This window comes from Stegostoma tigrinum, chromosome 31 (assembly GCF_030684315.1).
Source record: "Stegostoma tigrinum isolate sSteTig4 chromosome 31, sSteTig4.hap1, whole genome shotgun sequence".
Taxonomy (NCBI): domain Eukaryota; kingdom Metazoa; phylum Chordata; class Chondrichthyes; order Orectolobiformes; family Stegostomatidae; genus Stegostoma; species Stegostoma tigrinum.
Window position 1 is genome coordinate 24,216,996 of NC_081384.1, and position 16,135 is coordinate 24,233,130.

General features: G+C 40.0%; 1 protein-coding gene across 9 annotated transcripts in view; it reads right to left on the minus strand.

Annotated features, from left to right (window-relative positions):
* Positions 1 to 802: 802 nt before the first annotated feature.
* Positions 803 to 16,135, minus strand: part of LOC125466230 (acid-sensing ion channel 2-like) — a 1,220,788-nt gene continuing 1,205,455 nt past the window's right edge. For 2 of the 9 annotated variants that reach the window (XR_007250410.2, XM_048560489.2), the window contains 2 exons: positions 15,104 to 15,178; positions 803 to 1,959 (listed from right to left, as the gene is read on the minus strand). Coding sequence is in view for 5 of the 9 variants with exons in the window: in XM_048560489.2 (XP_048416446.1) it covers positions 1,945 to 1,959; positions 15,104 to 15,178 (90 nt within the window). In the remaining 4 variants the exon portion in view is untranslated. The other 7 variants (XM_048560490.2, XM_048560488.2, XR_009442831.1 and 4 more) reach the window with 6 other exon arrangements.

The window sequence follows — 16,135 nt, forward strand, 5'->3', positions numbered from 1 at the left end:
CTAGGTGCTGAGGGACTGGGGAAACGTGTGCAGTCTCCCAAAGGAGGAGGATGTGGACATTGGAAGGTGGAAGCTGATTGAATTCCGAGGTCAGCTGTGTTGGGTGCTACAAGCCAGACAGAACCTCGCTGACACCAGCTTCCAATGGATGACAGCTGGGTGCAGCAGACTATCATGGACTGTAGCAGGTTTGACCATGATGCTGAAATCGGGTTGGTATTGCAGGGTGCAGTTAAGAGTCCATTGACATTATTTCTGTTCCCTTTTCCCTTCTGCAAATAAAAGTTCACATTTGGTATGACACTGGTGAGTTAATGACTCCATTACTGGTATCAATTCTCGATGTGAATCCATGCCAAACTATGCTTGTTTAGCATCACTATAAACACTCCCTGTTGTGCATTCCTAAGAAGTTATCCAATGAAAATTCTCGATTAGTTTGGATCTCTTTACTAGTTTTAGTTTAGTTTTTGAATGGAACATTTTCTCTGCAATAACTACATTTGAGACTGTTGGAAGGATGAGTTCAGTTAAGGTGACAAAGGGATGTTGGTTTTAGGAATTGCCATAATGACACTGGGGCTTGTTACAGTTGTACCTGTCCAAACAAATTTCAGTGAAGTGGGTAAAAACCAGCAAATATCTTCCCACACAATAGAAGATGGAAGAGATTTGGGAATTCAGAAAGGCAGCAGGGTTCAAATGTCTTGAGGAAATAATAACAAATGCCACGTAGATTTCATTGCAAATAGAACATATTTTTATTTGTGGATTGTAAAACTTTGTTTAGTGCAAAGTTATTTAACAATACAATGTGTGGTATATGAAAACAGATGAACTATATACACCAAGCACTGTAAAAGATAAGAGTAAATGCACCTCAAAAGCAATGCATAAGAAGCATTGCTGAATATTGAAACCACAGACATTTATGGATTATAACCAGAAAATAGCTATCAATTTCTAACTTTCTCCACTTTTTAAAATTAATCTAACCTTGAGCTTGTTCATCTAGAATTTCATCCTTGGTAATGCAATGGTAGAATTGGCCAAACTAAGACCATTTACATGGTTGCTGGTTACTTGGTTTACTAATCTACCTGGTGTGCAAGTGAAACTATATTCCATCAGGTAATGTAAAAGTAGTCAAGTGATTACTAATGAATTCAATGCTAAGCATTTGTTGACAGTGGAACTCAGATTTGTCTTTGCAATTCTCTCATGTTATTACGTCTCTGCATTCCCATTTTTTAAAGGGAAAAAAATCAGTGTGTTAAAAACATCAATTAAATTTGATGAACTTTTAGGAAATATAGATTTATTAGAGAAAGAATGCATGGAGATAATCAGATTAGCACTATCAAAGCAACTTATATAGATCGTTTAAATAGCCTCTTGATAAAGCATTTAAACAAATGTATTCATCAGCAACATTCTAGTGATACCAAAATATCAATGCCAATGTTTTATTTTTGAGATAAATAATTAGCAATGCTTCAATTAACAACCAGATTCAATGATTCCTACTGGTCAGTGGACCTGTGGAAGGCTGTTGGTCAGAAGACTTATAATCAGTGCGACTGGTCAGAACATTAATTCGTTGCATCACTGACTGGAAAATATAACCATAGACATAGAAACACTATCATATTGTCCACACTGTTAATCAGACAGTTTTATGGTTGGAGGATACATTGAAAAGATTGAAAAGAGAGATACATTGGTTTGACACGTCCACTAATTTGATGGTTAATTTCAAGAGTTGTTGAACAGTTAGTTGATGAAATGCCATACTAGACAGCAATTAAATCACAAAAACAAACACTGACATAAAATACAAGCCATCTCTTAATGTTCAAGAAGACTTCTGTGCCATCTGTGGTTCCTATGAGTAATTAGCAGCTCTCAAAACAATTGCTTCCCAAGTCCATTTGATGGAGAACTTCAGCCAAATTGCAACTGAAAAGCAATTAGAAAAGAATAACTTGTTTAACAATAATTTACAGATCAAATAAAAATAATTTATCCATCTATGTATCAAAGTATGGAGCACTGATGGAAAAGGAACTAAAAAGTATCTAGTGGTCTATACATCACCACTTCAGTAGTGGTCATGAACATTTTCTTAACCAATATTTAATTAACAAATTTGCCTTTGAAGGTCCTAAAAAACTCGTATGAGAAAGAAACAGCATCTCTAAGCAGAAGCCAAAAGTTATAAAACTTTTGTACTGGAGGAATCCACCTGGATTGTTCTTATAAAGGAAATGTAGGTATATCAGTTATGAAATTCAATCAAAGTGGTTTAGGGTTGGAACTATTGTCATCTCAAAATTTAACCCGTACCATCAAAGCCTGACTTCACTGCATATTAATAGGCATCTTTAATGCAATGTCATACATGAATACTTTTCTCAAGCGTCCATAAAGCAGTTTTTCTGCACATTTTGCTATCTGTGATTTTCAGTAGCATTGTACCTTACAAATGACGATGACTCATCCATCCTCAGGATGAGTCTGTAGGTGGCCATACAGACCAATATGGCTACCGTAGTCATGGGAAGGGGAGTGGCATGGGTGGTGTGTTGGTGTGGTAGCGCACTCCTTATGCTGTTTTTACCCGGTTTTTGCTCCAGGTTCTCAATGCCTTTCCGTATGTTCCTCCTCCACTTTAAGCAGCCTTGAGCCAGTCATTCCCAGGTGTCCATGGGATTGCCGCACTTTACCAGTGACGCCTTGAGGGGATCCCTGGAGTGCTTTTTCTGACCACTTGGGGTTTGCCTGCCATTTCGAAGCTGGGAGTAGAGCATATGCTTGGGGATTCTTCTATCGGTCATGCAGATAACATGCCCAGCCCATCATAGACAATCAAGGGTGGTCAGTGCCTCAATGCTGGGCATGTTGGCCTGGTCAAGGACACTGGTGTTTGTGTGCCTTTCTTCCCCGTGGATTTGCAGGACATTGGGCAGGCAGTGTTCGTGGTACTGCTCCAGTGCCTTGATGTGTCTACTGTGGACAGTTCATGTCTCAGAGCTGGATAAGAGAGTGAAAACTATCACAGCTCTGTAAATCATGATCTTGGAGTTGGATCTGATGCTGTTGACCTCGAATATCCTTTTTCTCAGACGGTCAAAGGCTGAGCTAGCACGCTGGAGGCGATGCTGGATCTCTTCATCAATAGTTACTTTGGCCAACAGGAGACTCCCAAGGTATTGCCAGTGATCAACCTCGTCTAAGGTCTCTCTGTGGACTTTGATGATCAGGGCTTTGCTTTTCAGAGCCAGGCCAGGTTGGTGGAGAACCTTTGACTTGTGGATGCTCAGGGTGAGGGCCATGCTCCTATATGCCTCTGTAAAGGTGCTGACGATGATCTGGAACACATCCTCTGAGATTGTACATAGGCAGGCATCATCTGTATACTGCAGCTCCATGACACAGGTTGGGGTGATTTTGACTTTGGCTAGAAGGCGGAGGAGGTTGAATAATTTCCTGCTGGTTCTGCAGGTTAGCTCCACTCTAGCGGGGATCTTGTCGGCAGAGATTTTATCATCTGATTGTCTTTGTTAAAGTATTAGTGACAATGGACCCATGTTGTCATCAAAACAAACATCAAACTGTTAAGCAATTTCAATATTGTGTCTTACAAATGGTAACGAGCATTCCCATTTGAACTACATTATATCTCAAGTGGTTTTTTACTCTACCCCAGATCAAATGGTTTTTTTATATGTCAATTCTGGCAATCAGGAGGGATATCTACCAGGACCAAGTGCAGGTTTCTGTGTCTGAAAGTCGATTGAAGATTTGAATTGCAAATTTTGTCTATAATCGGATTTCTTGATGGATTCTTTACAAGGTTTTCCATCTAAGTGTAACGTGTTTGTGAATCGAGCTGGATTCTGCCTCTAATGAAAGAAAAATATTGCAGTTGAAATGAAAATGAGTTTCAGAAAAATAGCACAGATTCTTGGAAGCTTTAATTTAGGTTCCCTTTAATCAGGAATCAATTATCTCTTCACTTGCCTTTCATATAGAAAACAACAATTTCAAAATTTAAAGATGACCTAATAAATATGAAATTCCTGTTTAAAATTGTTCAAGAAATAGGAGTTTTCTATATTGTTTTGTTTGACAGAAGGGTAGAACTTTTTTCAACTGCTCAGAATAAGCTACATATCCTGATTTGCAAGCCTAAAGCCAACTTGAAATTAGATCTTGGGTTTCAGAAGCTTTAATTTGGCTGAGCAGTTGACATTTGCCACAATCGAGCAGACAGCTCGACACGTTTAAAGAGGATAAACTTCAGATTATTTACTTTTTTTAGCAAGTAACTCTCAACGGATGGGGCAGCAGGGTGGAGCGGTAACAGATTGGCAACCAGGAAAGCATACCTATGTTGTGGTCATGGGAAACCTGATTCCTGCCTCCTGAAATATCTGCCAGGATGCCTAAAACAGGCATTGTCGCCTTATTTATACATGAATGTGTTCTCAGTGGCTGCCAGTGATGTCTGAAAAGAAACAAACTTAATTTCAGTTCAGGAAATTGTGAGATAACTTTGGAGCACAGGGTTTGTTTCCAGAATTGACCCTTATCATCCCCCATTTATGTTTCCACTAAAGGGGTAACAGGAACCATTTTCACCCTACAGATATTATTTATGCCAGGGAAAATTTGTTTGTGATCATTCCCTCCAGTTGATATTTGCAGCCAAGTTGTAAACTGGTTGCTTCTTGAAAGTTTGTAAAAGTACTGATTATTGTAACTTTGCAAAAATATTGACTTCTGGAGACTTTCATGGACACATTTATAATATTTCTTCAAGTTCTGGCCATAGTTGTCACCCTCAACGTAACAAAGTTCAGGTAATAACCACTCCATTAGTTGCTGTCATTTCAATATCATCTTTGGTATCATGAACAGAAATATTCTATCCTGTGTTAGGCAAATTTTGTTTCTCTCCAGCAGAGAGATTCTTTCATTTGAATTTTTTGTCTTCTTTTTAACTTACCTCAGGTAGGAAAAGCTATTAGGAAAGATTAATTTAGTGTTTGATTGTTTGGAAACCAACAGTACATGTAAAATCTCCTGTTAATTGTAAAACTAATTTTCCATAACATTTCAAAGGCTTAGCAGTAACATAAATGAAATATGCAGCAGTGCAATCATTTTGCGGATTAGAAAGCTGTTTTAGTATAATGCACTTCAAGGCAATTTAAAAAGGAAGCTGATTTACTGGCTAAATGACAGTCATTACATAGATGCTTAATCCAAACATTTGAGTTATGTGCTGAATGAGTGGTTCCTGTCCTTTTTGGTATAAAGGCACACTTCAAGGAGACAACCAATTCCTTGGCACGAGTCTTTTTTTTCAGCTGAATTGATTAATCATAAATGTCATACTGACTTGCATTTACTATACTGTGGTGGGAGTGGAGTCATTAAGTGATCAGTGAGGCTTTCTCATTTCCCAGTCATCCAGCCACCTCTCACAACACGCCCCCATCTTTCTGAAATATGTTGGTCTTCCAGTGTGAAGAGTTGCCCTTGACTAAGTGTTGCAGATTGGCATACCCCAAGATCCAGGACTATGTGCTGAGGGACACACCAAAGCTTGCGGCAGCTGCTGCTAAGGGCAGTGAGGAGAGATCATTGTCTAGGATCTTTCTGCCAAAGTGCAGTAGGGATCCGTTTAGTTGTCACACCCTTTGGTAACTTAAAATGGATGCAAACAGCGTCCTGCATAGGTAAGAAATGCCTTTGGGCTTTCAAATGCAAGGAATATCAGATCCAAGGTTTGTTTCTCTTGATATGCAAAGACTGTACAGAACTGCTTTAGTACTGTGTATGTATGTAAAGGTTTTCTGTGAATAAAGTATATTGTTGCAATAAAAAAAGCATGACCTCCATCTTTCACAGGTAACCCTCCGGCCTGACCATGGAGAGGAAGTTCGGCTATGGGTGGCAGCAGTTACAACCGCCGGCACTGCCCCCCTGCCCCCACCACCACAATGCAGTGGTGACCTGAAACTCTCTCCCTTGGAATCAGCTCCAACAGAGGTCCGACTCTGCATGCTGTGACTCTCGCATTCACCATGTTATTGACTTGCCATAGAAGAACCATACAACTTGATTGCCTCCTTGCTAGACAGAGGCAATGACAAAAGGTGACAGACTCCCTGAACCCATGCACTGAGCAACAACATTGTCCACTAATGAGATACTGGAAGCAGGTTCCCCCATTCCCTTAATCACAGCGCCTGGTGCCTGGTGTCAGCAGACAAAACAACACTGCTGTTTGATCATTTTGAGGCATATTTCTCACCTTGTCATGGCCCAGTGTGGTGTAAAGTGTCAATGTGCCATAGAATGGTTGCTAAGACTCAACAGAAATATGTGTTTTTATTAGAGACTCTATTGGTATCTTGATTGTTATATCTTCATTATGTTGAAACAGGCAACTAAAAGGAAGAAACCGAAAAATAAATATGGAAAACAGAAGGAGCAGACGGGAAGTTGAAGATGAACAATAGTAAAAGCTGTAAGGAAACAACTAAAACAGCATGAGGAGAAACAAGAAAATGGACCAAAGTAAGATCATCAATAACTTGAGAACAGAAGACAATAGGTATCATACTGCAACCTATGAGCCAAAAGGTATTCATTGCATCGGTGGAAGAGCATCAAAAATGTATAGGAACAATAGTAGAATATATACCAGAATAAAACAAATATTATTGAACTCTCTGTTGGTGTGGTGGGGGTAAAAATAAGGAAAATTCATTTTATTACTAATTTCTAGTATGTCATTCACAAGGTAAAAATAATTTGCTTCAAGCTGAAAGTTTGATTTTAAGTGTGGTTTTATTTTCCTTTATATTTGCTTTCAGTCTCAGTAAAAGGGGTTGAACTTTTGACTGTCATTTCTGGTGACTATGAAGGCACTTAATTGGACACACAAGTTTGCTTGACTAATTTTGTGATTTAGATGAATATCTGTCCAAATAAACATTGCACACTATTTATTTATTAATAATTGTTTAGCATAGATTGTTGTCTGATACACACCAGTAACAAAACATGAATTTCTGACAAATAACTAGAATTTTCCATTTAGATTTCATTAAAGTTCTAGGTTGTCTGGAGTATCAGCATATTGAAACGTCTGTTCACTGTCAGTCTCTAACACCATCCTGCTCCACTCCTGCCTCAGCCCATCCATTGCTGACGCCGTCGTCACACCTTCAAACTCGACTACTCCTGTAATCTCCTGGGTGGATTCTTCTCCATAATCTGCAGCTCATTTGAAACTCTGCTGCTTACAAGTGATACTCACCTAATGCCAGTGAACTCACATAATTACAATTGTTCTTGGTCTACTGGCATCTCAACACTCGAATTCTCACCCTCAATGGCTTCATAATTTTCTGTCTTTTGATCCTTCCTCCAGCCTTACATATACCATCTTAGAACTCTGTACTCTGACTCATTTACATCATCCCCTCCTTTTGCTCTATTATTAAGATCAGGCTTTTGGCTGGCTAGGCTCTCGTCTTTGCAATTGCTAACATTAAATCTCTGACTCTCTACGTCCTACTTTTCTCCTGTATAATCACGTTTAAAACCCATGTCTGTGTCTGAAATATAGCCATCCTCATATGTTCATCGCAGAATTGGCATGTATCAATGGTGGATTAAACTTCCCTGAAGCTCCTTGGGTACTTTTCTTCATTAAAGATGCCACATCTTTTTAATGCTCAGAAATTGTGAAGATTTATACTAGGAATGCTAATGCTACAAATTCAATCCAAGAATCTTGATTGTCTTCAGTCAATACTCCCATATTACAAAGTAATACACTCCAAAAGGGGCTTCCAAACATTATCTAACTGAGACACCATTTGTGTTTCAAGACAATCAGGTTGATTTTGTTATTTTATAACGTAGTTTGGCAAAGCTTTTGCTCCATATTTTTGTCTGATTAAACTAAGAATTATGTAGGTTTATTGTATTAGAATTATTACAGAATTATTTTAACCCCACCTTCTACAAAATGGCTGAGTTTGAGATATTGAAATATACTGAAACACAAACCCAACCCAGCTAAAACCAAGCTGCTTGCACTTCTCACAGAGATGGGAGAACGTGTGGTGACCAGTCCATTCCCAGCAGGCGAACAGGTGCTGAAACATTTTGTAGAGCCTGAAAACCTTCAATACTCAAAGGTTTTGATTTCTAACCACAAGCTGGCCTGTTCCCTGGCCTCAACAAATCCTACTGGTAAAAGGAAGCAAGAACTGCCTTTACTCTATTCGTAGAATCCCCACACTGTAGAAACAGTCCCTTTGGCCCAACTGGTCCACTCTGACATTCAGAGCATCCCACCCAGGCCATCCCTCTGAACTACATATCCCTGCACACTACGGGCAATTTGGCATGGCCAATCCACCTAACCTGCACATCTTTGGATTGTGGGAGGAAACCAGAGCATCTGGAGGAAACCCACATTAACATGACGAGAACATGTAAACTCCACACAGACAGTCACCCCGAGTGTGGAATCGATCCCAGGTCCCTGGCGCTGTGAGGCAGCAGTGCTAAACACTGAGCCACCATCCTGCCCCATTGGGGGCTAGAAGGAGAAAGAGTGATTTTCCCAGGCCAGCTGGCTGACCTGAAAGCCTCACTTCACCTACATATTCTCTATGTGGTCGGTGGCTCTGGCAATGACTGCTTTCTCCCACCTCCTCAACCAATACTCTCTGATCACCTATTCCACCATCACAACTGGCTCTTCTCTGCCTCTCTTATCTTCTTCTGAGATAACCCGATATCCCTTCTGAACTGATTCCCCCAGTCCTTTCATCTCTGCTCCTGGTCTTTCTATAATTTCTTTGGATCTTTCTCAGATTTGGCTGCACCCCCACCACACCTCTCTCTGAGCCCAATATCTCTGCTCTCAGTTGCTTTCTGACTCCTTGCAATCAGTTCTAGGCCAGGCTGAACCTAACGCCTCTTTCAAGTAAAAGCAGTGTAGAAGATCCCTGGTGCTGGATTGTGGCCTCTTCTTTAGCATTCCCTGTCTGGCAGTGAGTCAAACTTGACAATTATATTAGGTTCCTGGTCATAGGTACAGCTGTATGCTGTATGTGACTTGGTGACCTGTTGGTATTGACACTGGACTGGTATTGCAAAGACCCAGGTTCCATCCCTGGGACCAGGGATTGAATCCCACTATGGTAGATGGTGAAATTCGAATTCAATAAAATCTGGAATTAAAATCCTGTTGATGATCACCATCTCTAACATTGTTCATTATTGTAAAAGCCCACGTGGTTCACTAATATGCATTCTATTAATCCTTCAATTAATAAAGCAAATCTTCCACCCTTATCTGGCCAGGCATAATTGTGACTCCAGACCCACAACAAAACAGTTGACTCTTAACTGCCCTCTGAAATGGCTCAACAAGCCAATCAGTTGTATCAACCACTAAAATTCTTAAACAAGGAATGAAACCAGACTGATGACCAGGCATCGAACGAGACATCAGAAATGACAACAGGCTCAGGCCTAGTGACCCTGCTAAATCCTCCATACCAACATCTGGGAGCTAGTGCCAAACTGGAAGAACTGAATCATATACTAGTCAAGCCACAGCTCGAAATATTTCTGCTCTGGGAAACATACTTGACCTTATTGTCAATAATCAGCTTGCTGCAGATGTAATGTCCATGACAACATCTGTAGATGTGACCATTGCACAGTTCCTGTGGAATCAAAGTGCCAATTTCACATTCAGGATGCTGCCCATTGTTTTGTCTGGCATTATACTGTGTTAAATGGAATAGATTTTGAGCACAACATTAGACATTCATGAAGTATTGTGGGCCATCAGTAATAGCAGAATTATACTTAAACTCAGTTTGTAACCTCAATGCTCACTCCCCTCTACCATCACCATCATGTCAGGGGATCGGCTCTGGTTCAATGAAGGGTGCAGTAAAATCACCAGGCACACCCAAAAATCTGGTGAAGCTACATGACTGAATGGTCTGCATGCAAAACAGCATAAACAGGAAATGATAGACTGGGTTAAGCAATTCCACAAACAACAGATCAGAATTAAGCTCTGGAGTCCTGCCACATCCAGTCATGAATGGTGGTGGACAATTAAACAACTCACTGGAGTAGCTCCTGAAATATTCCCATCCTCAATGATGGGGATGCCTAGCACATCAGTGCAACAGATAAGGGTGAAATATACACAACAATTTTCAGAAGAGCTTAGTGGATGATACATTTCAGCCTTTTCCAGAAGTTCCCAGTATTATAGATGCCACTCTTCAGCCAATTTGATTCACTAGTTACTACAAAAACTATAGAACCTAACAATATTCCTGCAATATTATTGAAGACTTATGCTCCAGAACTTTATACCTCTAGCCAAGCTGGTGCAGTACAGTTGCAACACTGGGATCTACCTGACAATGAGGAAAGTTGATCAGGTATGTCCTGTACACAAAATGCAGGACAAATCCTACCTGAACAATTACCATTTCATCAGCAAATTGATTGAAGCTCTTGTCAACATTGCAATCAAGCAACACTTGTTCAGTTATAACCTGCCCGCTGATGCACAGTTTGTGTTCTGCCAAGCTATTCAGCTTAAGAACTGATTATAGCCTTGGATCAAATATGACAAAACAGCTGAATTCCAGTGGTGATTTGAATATGACTGCCCTTGACAGCAAGGCCAAATTTGACCGGTGTGGCATCAAAGAGAGCTAGCAAAACTAGAGGCACTGCGAATCAGGGGAAATTTTCCACAGATTGTAGTCATTCCTAGTATAAAGGAAGATGGTTGCAGTTGTTGAAGGTCAGTTCTCAGCTCTGAGTCCTCACTGCATGAGTTCCTCAAGTTAGTCTCCTAGTCCCAGTCTTCTTCAATTGCTTCATCAATGATGTTCCTCCCATTGTTAAGTCAGAAGTAGTGATGTTCACTAATGACTGCACAGTGTTCAGTCCCATTTGCAATTCCTCAGATGCAGAAGCAGTCCATGCCCAAATACATCAAGACCTGGACTATATCTGGATTTCAGCTCACAAGTTGTAAGTAACATTAACATCACCTTAAGCCTCAGTGTATGACCATCTACAACAGCTGAGATTCCAAACATTGTCCCTTGCAATTCAATGGAATTACCATCACTGAATACCCACTAGCAACATCTTAGGGATTATCTTTGACCAGAAGCTGAATAGACTAACTGCAAAAATACATTGAATACTAGAACAGATCAGAGACCGGGAATTTTGTGAGTAACTCATTTTCTGACTTCCCGAAACCTGTATACCACTACAATGCTGAAGTCAGGATCGTGACAGACTAACTCCCACTTGCCTAAATGAGTGTGAGTCCATAATTCTCAAGAAGCTTAACACACTATTCAGGGCAAAGCAGCCACTTAAAATGAGATCCCTTTCACAAACATTCACTGTCTCCACCACCAAAGTTCAGTAGTTGCAGTGTATACCATCTATAAGATGTGCTGCAGAAATTCACCAAGTATCCTTGGACCGCGACTTCCAAGTGCATGACTATTACCATCTAGAAGGACAAAGGTTATAGATGTGAATCTGTAATTTGGGTGCAGGCATAGGACGGCTGCTGTGCGAATTGGGAACAAAATGGCTTCCAGCCGGGGAACTGTGAATTCTGCTAGATCTGCTCTTTTAGACTGGAACTTCGCATTCTGCTAGGGCTGCAGCATAAATAATGTTGCAATGATAAGGTAATGCAGTACTAACCATTCTAGCTGACCTTCAGTAGCAAATGTTATGGCGCTATATGCTGAGAGAATTCAGTAGACTAAGCATTGTGACAAAAGTTGTGTACCAGTTAATACTATTGGATTAAGTAACTGTCAATGAGGCAACATCATGTATTGACTGGAAATTGATTGAAAACACTATGCGATCACGCCATGTACCCTGCTTTAAGAAAAGTATAAAATGTCTTTGTATTAACCTATGATGTGCAGCTCCTCCAAGAAATACGGAAGTGGTCAACTTCTGTGATTCTGGATGATCTGTACCCGGCTGATTGAAGAAATAAAGAGCAGAGTTTCGAGGAGCCAGACAGACTGCGAGTGTTCATTGACCGATCGCGGAATTGAGAGAGACCCCGGCGGGGGTCCAGATTTACATCGATACAATGGGAGCACAACCAGCTGCAAGTTCCCCATCCAAGTTACTCACTGTCCTGACTTGGAAATAAATTATTGTTCCTTCAGTGTCACTGGGTCAAAATACTTGAATGTTCTCGCTCTGGTTGCAATGTGGGTATATCTACATCAAATAGGCTGCAGTGGTTCAAGACGGCAGCTCACCACCATCTTCTCACAGATGGTTAGGAATGGGCAATGAATGCTGGTCCGGCAAATGATGCCTAACTCCAATGAATGGATGATAAAAGAAAAATATCATTTGGAGGTCGTCCTCCTGTTTAGAAATCTTCCCCAGTTAAGTTAAGCGTCAACATGTTTTCTGTTTTCAATAATCATGAGTGGAGCTGGAGGAATACAGCAGAGTCCTGATAAAGGATGTAAACCCAAAATGTTGACTTTCCTACTCCTCTGATGCTGCCTAGCCTGCTGTGTTCCTTCAGCTCCACCCTGTACTGACTCTCACTCCAGTATCTGCAGTTCTTGCTACCTTCAATAATCATGATGCGGGTTGAGTTGTAATCAGAGATAATGGGAACTGCAGATGCTGGAGAATCCAAGGTCCTTCAGGATCTAGGCCTGAAAAGTCAGCTTTTGTGCTCCTGAGATGCTGCTTGGCCTGCTGTGTTCATCCAGCTCCACACTTGGTTATCGTGGGTTGAGTTGTACCAGGATTAATCATATCAGCAAAGTTTCACATATCTCAAAGATGGTATGGAAATGTGCAGATTTACCAGAGAAATAGGTTGTAATTGCATTTAAAAGCCTTTTTACCTTGATCAGAGATTCTTACATATGTTATAGTGGCTACAGCAATTATTTATTATATACTTTGAAGTCAAATTTAGGACTGTTCTATTGAACATTGCATGTTTCAAAGTGGGACTCTGTAAAGCTCCAAGTTCTTGGAGTCAAAAACATGCTCTACCTCGTACTGAACTACGTTTAAAACCTTCAATTGGCTCACTGACATTCACAATTCCATGGACCTATCTATGAAGCATCATTATAAGACATTAGTAATCTTTGTACACCAGTGTAAAATGGTTCCAAAATGCTGCAAGCTCAGTAAAAGATTAACTATGAGAGGAGATTGATGCAGGTGTTATTATCATATGAACACCCACAATAAACAGATGAACGCTTCAGTTAAAATAGTGAACAGTAATACAATACAGCTGTGTCAAGTGTTCAGAAATTAATATCACACACAGTGATTTCAGCAATAATGTGAATAAAAGAATGCCCTTTGCTTCACATTATTGTCCTATGATTCAGGTTTGGAAATATTTCAGTAAACATAAAGAAGTTCTGCTTTTAGAATGCTGCAAAGGACACACAACTTGAAGGGCTGAAATCTTTGTTAGACTGCATCCATTTCATGTACTCTTTATTTAAGACACACATCTACATTTCTTTTAAGTACACAATGAATTAAATCAGATGAGCAAACCTCAGTGTCAGCTAATATCAGCTTTGTGGTTTTCTGTAGGAGATATTGGTTTGTACGGGTGAATGAATTAACAGTTAGAAGTTCATATTGACCAGAAATATTGATCTAACTATAACCAGCACACTTTTTTTTTTAGTCTCTGACCTAAACAACTTCATTTTGGATAACTGAAAATATAATACAATAAACTCAGTACAAGGCTTCGGGCTTGGCTGCCATCACAATATTACTGGTTCCATAGTGTATGAGGAGCCCACAGCACTTTACATCATTGCCATAACATGCGTTGTTGAAGTGTCTTTTTGAGAAAAATATGCCCTCAGATCTTATTAAAGGTATTGCATGTTCTTCTTATAGTACATTTCACCACATGGTGGGCCAAAAATTGATAAAACCTTTCACACCATCATCTGAATTTGTGATGATAGGAAAATGGCTTGGTGCTTAGATAGAAAGCACTCTCTTGTCATTAGCTTTCACTACACTTGAAGCCAAAGTGATGTTGTTGATTGGGAACACTTTTATCCACTTTACAAGTTCATCTCTGTTTCACAAATTCATTCAGCACAGGGTGGGTATGGGGGAGGCAGTGCTGGAGAAAAAGTTACTTCACTATTTTAGTGAACTTTGTGAAAATCAATATTTCACAAAACCAAAACAGTACATCATAAATATCAGGGAATGGGCTGATTGCAAAGAAGTATAAGTCATAATGCAGTGGATTCTCAGTTTCTATGCTTAATGCTGGTAGATTGCACCTCAAAAACTTAAAAATGACAATGTGAATAAGAAAATGAAATCCACATATGTTGGATGCTGGACAGGGTGTCATACTCCTTGAACAATGTTGGTCTACATTCTGTTGCTGCTAGCTACCATCTTACTTAGCCTAGGATTTGCTACAGTGAGAGCACCATAAATGAAGCAAAACAACATGACACAATGCCACATGGAAAGAAAAGAAATGAAGAAGTGATGTTCTTAGCAAAACACTTCCATCACAAACACGTCAATTCAGTTTCTTTTTGTTGAAAAAATACCCATACAGATTACTTAATTAGTAACTTCAATTTTTGGAGCACATGAGGCAATGATTGGCTCATGCCCTGATTAAATGTCGAGATTGCAGACCAGGCACAATGCCCTCCAGACAAGAAGGAAATTCTTTCTGCACTTTCCAAATCTGAAAGGACGCCTCTTCTTGCCTGGAAAGCTTCACAGTATATTGTACTTCACAAGGGATATCTTACAAGTCTTTATCTTGCAATAAAGCATTAATTATGCATTCAACGAAATCTGTTATGTGTATAACAACAACACAGTTTTCTTATAAAGATGGTTGGCAGACGTGGCACAATTAGTTCAGCTGGGAAGAGCTTGAGTCCTGTTTCAGCTGCTCATCTAGGTTAACAGAAAGTGTTACCACATTATCATCGTGACTTCCTTCTTCCTCTCCTTTCTTGAAGCTAGTCAGGTCAATTAACTTATCCTTCATGACCTGTCAAAACACAAAAATGGCCATTAGGATATCTTTTTTCTGAAATTCCACACCGTGCTTACCGCAAATAATCCCCATTCTGATCCCAACTGCAATTTAACCAACTACAATTCAGTGTGTTGTTTGTCATTTTCTTCTCGGTGTTACTGTTTTAAATGCACAATGCTGTTGATGCCTTTGAAGAAGATTTGGCGTGCTCAACATTGCGAGGGTTCTTAACAGACATGAGGAGAAACGCAACAATCCTTTCTCCAAGAGTACTTGAACAAGAGAGTTGTATTAACTAAGTATTTGTTTATTCAACTCTAGCACTGCTGGATTCTGACGCTCATTTTGTGAGTTCCTCTGACGCATCGGTCAATTATAAATATTCAGAAATCAAAATCAATCATGCTTATGTATTTGACTTGCAAACAGGGGCCCAAATGAAGTTGATAGAAATTATATCATGCATATTGCAGCCCTGATATGTAAGCTGAAATTAACATCAGAACTTTTTTCTCTGAATTTTCTGCCCATCTGAGAGCAAGATCATGATACAAGCAGCAAAATTTTCACCCAGAAGCTGATAACCAGCTCAGTTTTGAGTTCTGACCCTTCATGGCACTTTCCACACTTGTCCACAGGGAGTTTTAAATGGACAAGACCAACAATGGCTGGGAACGAGGGTTACCATCCTTTGGTGGGTTCAGTAAGGTTTAGCAGCCTGCAGGGCCAATAGCACTCCCTTCAGCACTGACTCATCAGCTGGATATTTGTAACAGAGATAGAGAGTGAAAGGCCACCTCAATCTGGAAGAATCAGATTTCTTTAACAATTTAACACCCCTATAACTGTCTGGCCATAATTGTGAAAGGATACTCCCCCCGCAGGACAGCCAAAGGCTGCAGTGATGAACCAGCAGTTGGGGTCTACCAAGAGATCCATTGCCTCTCCTAAACACTGTCCTACAATTCC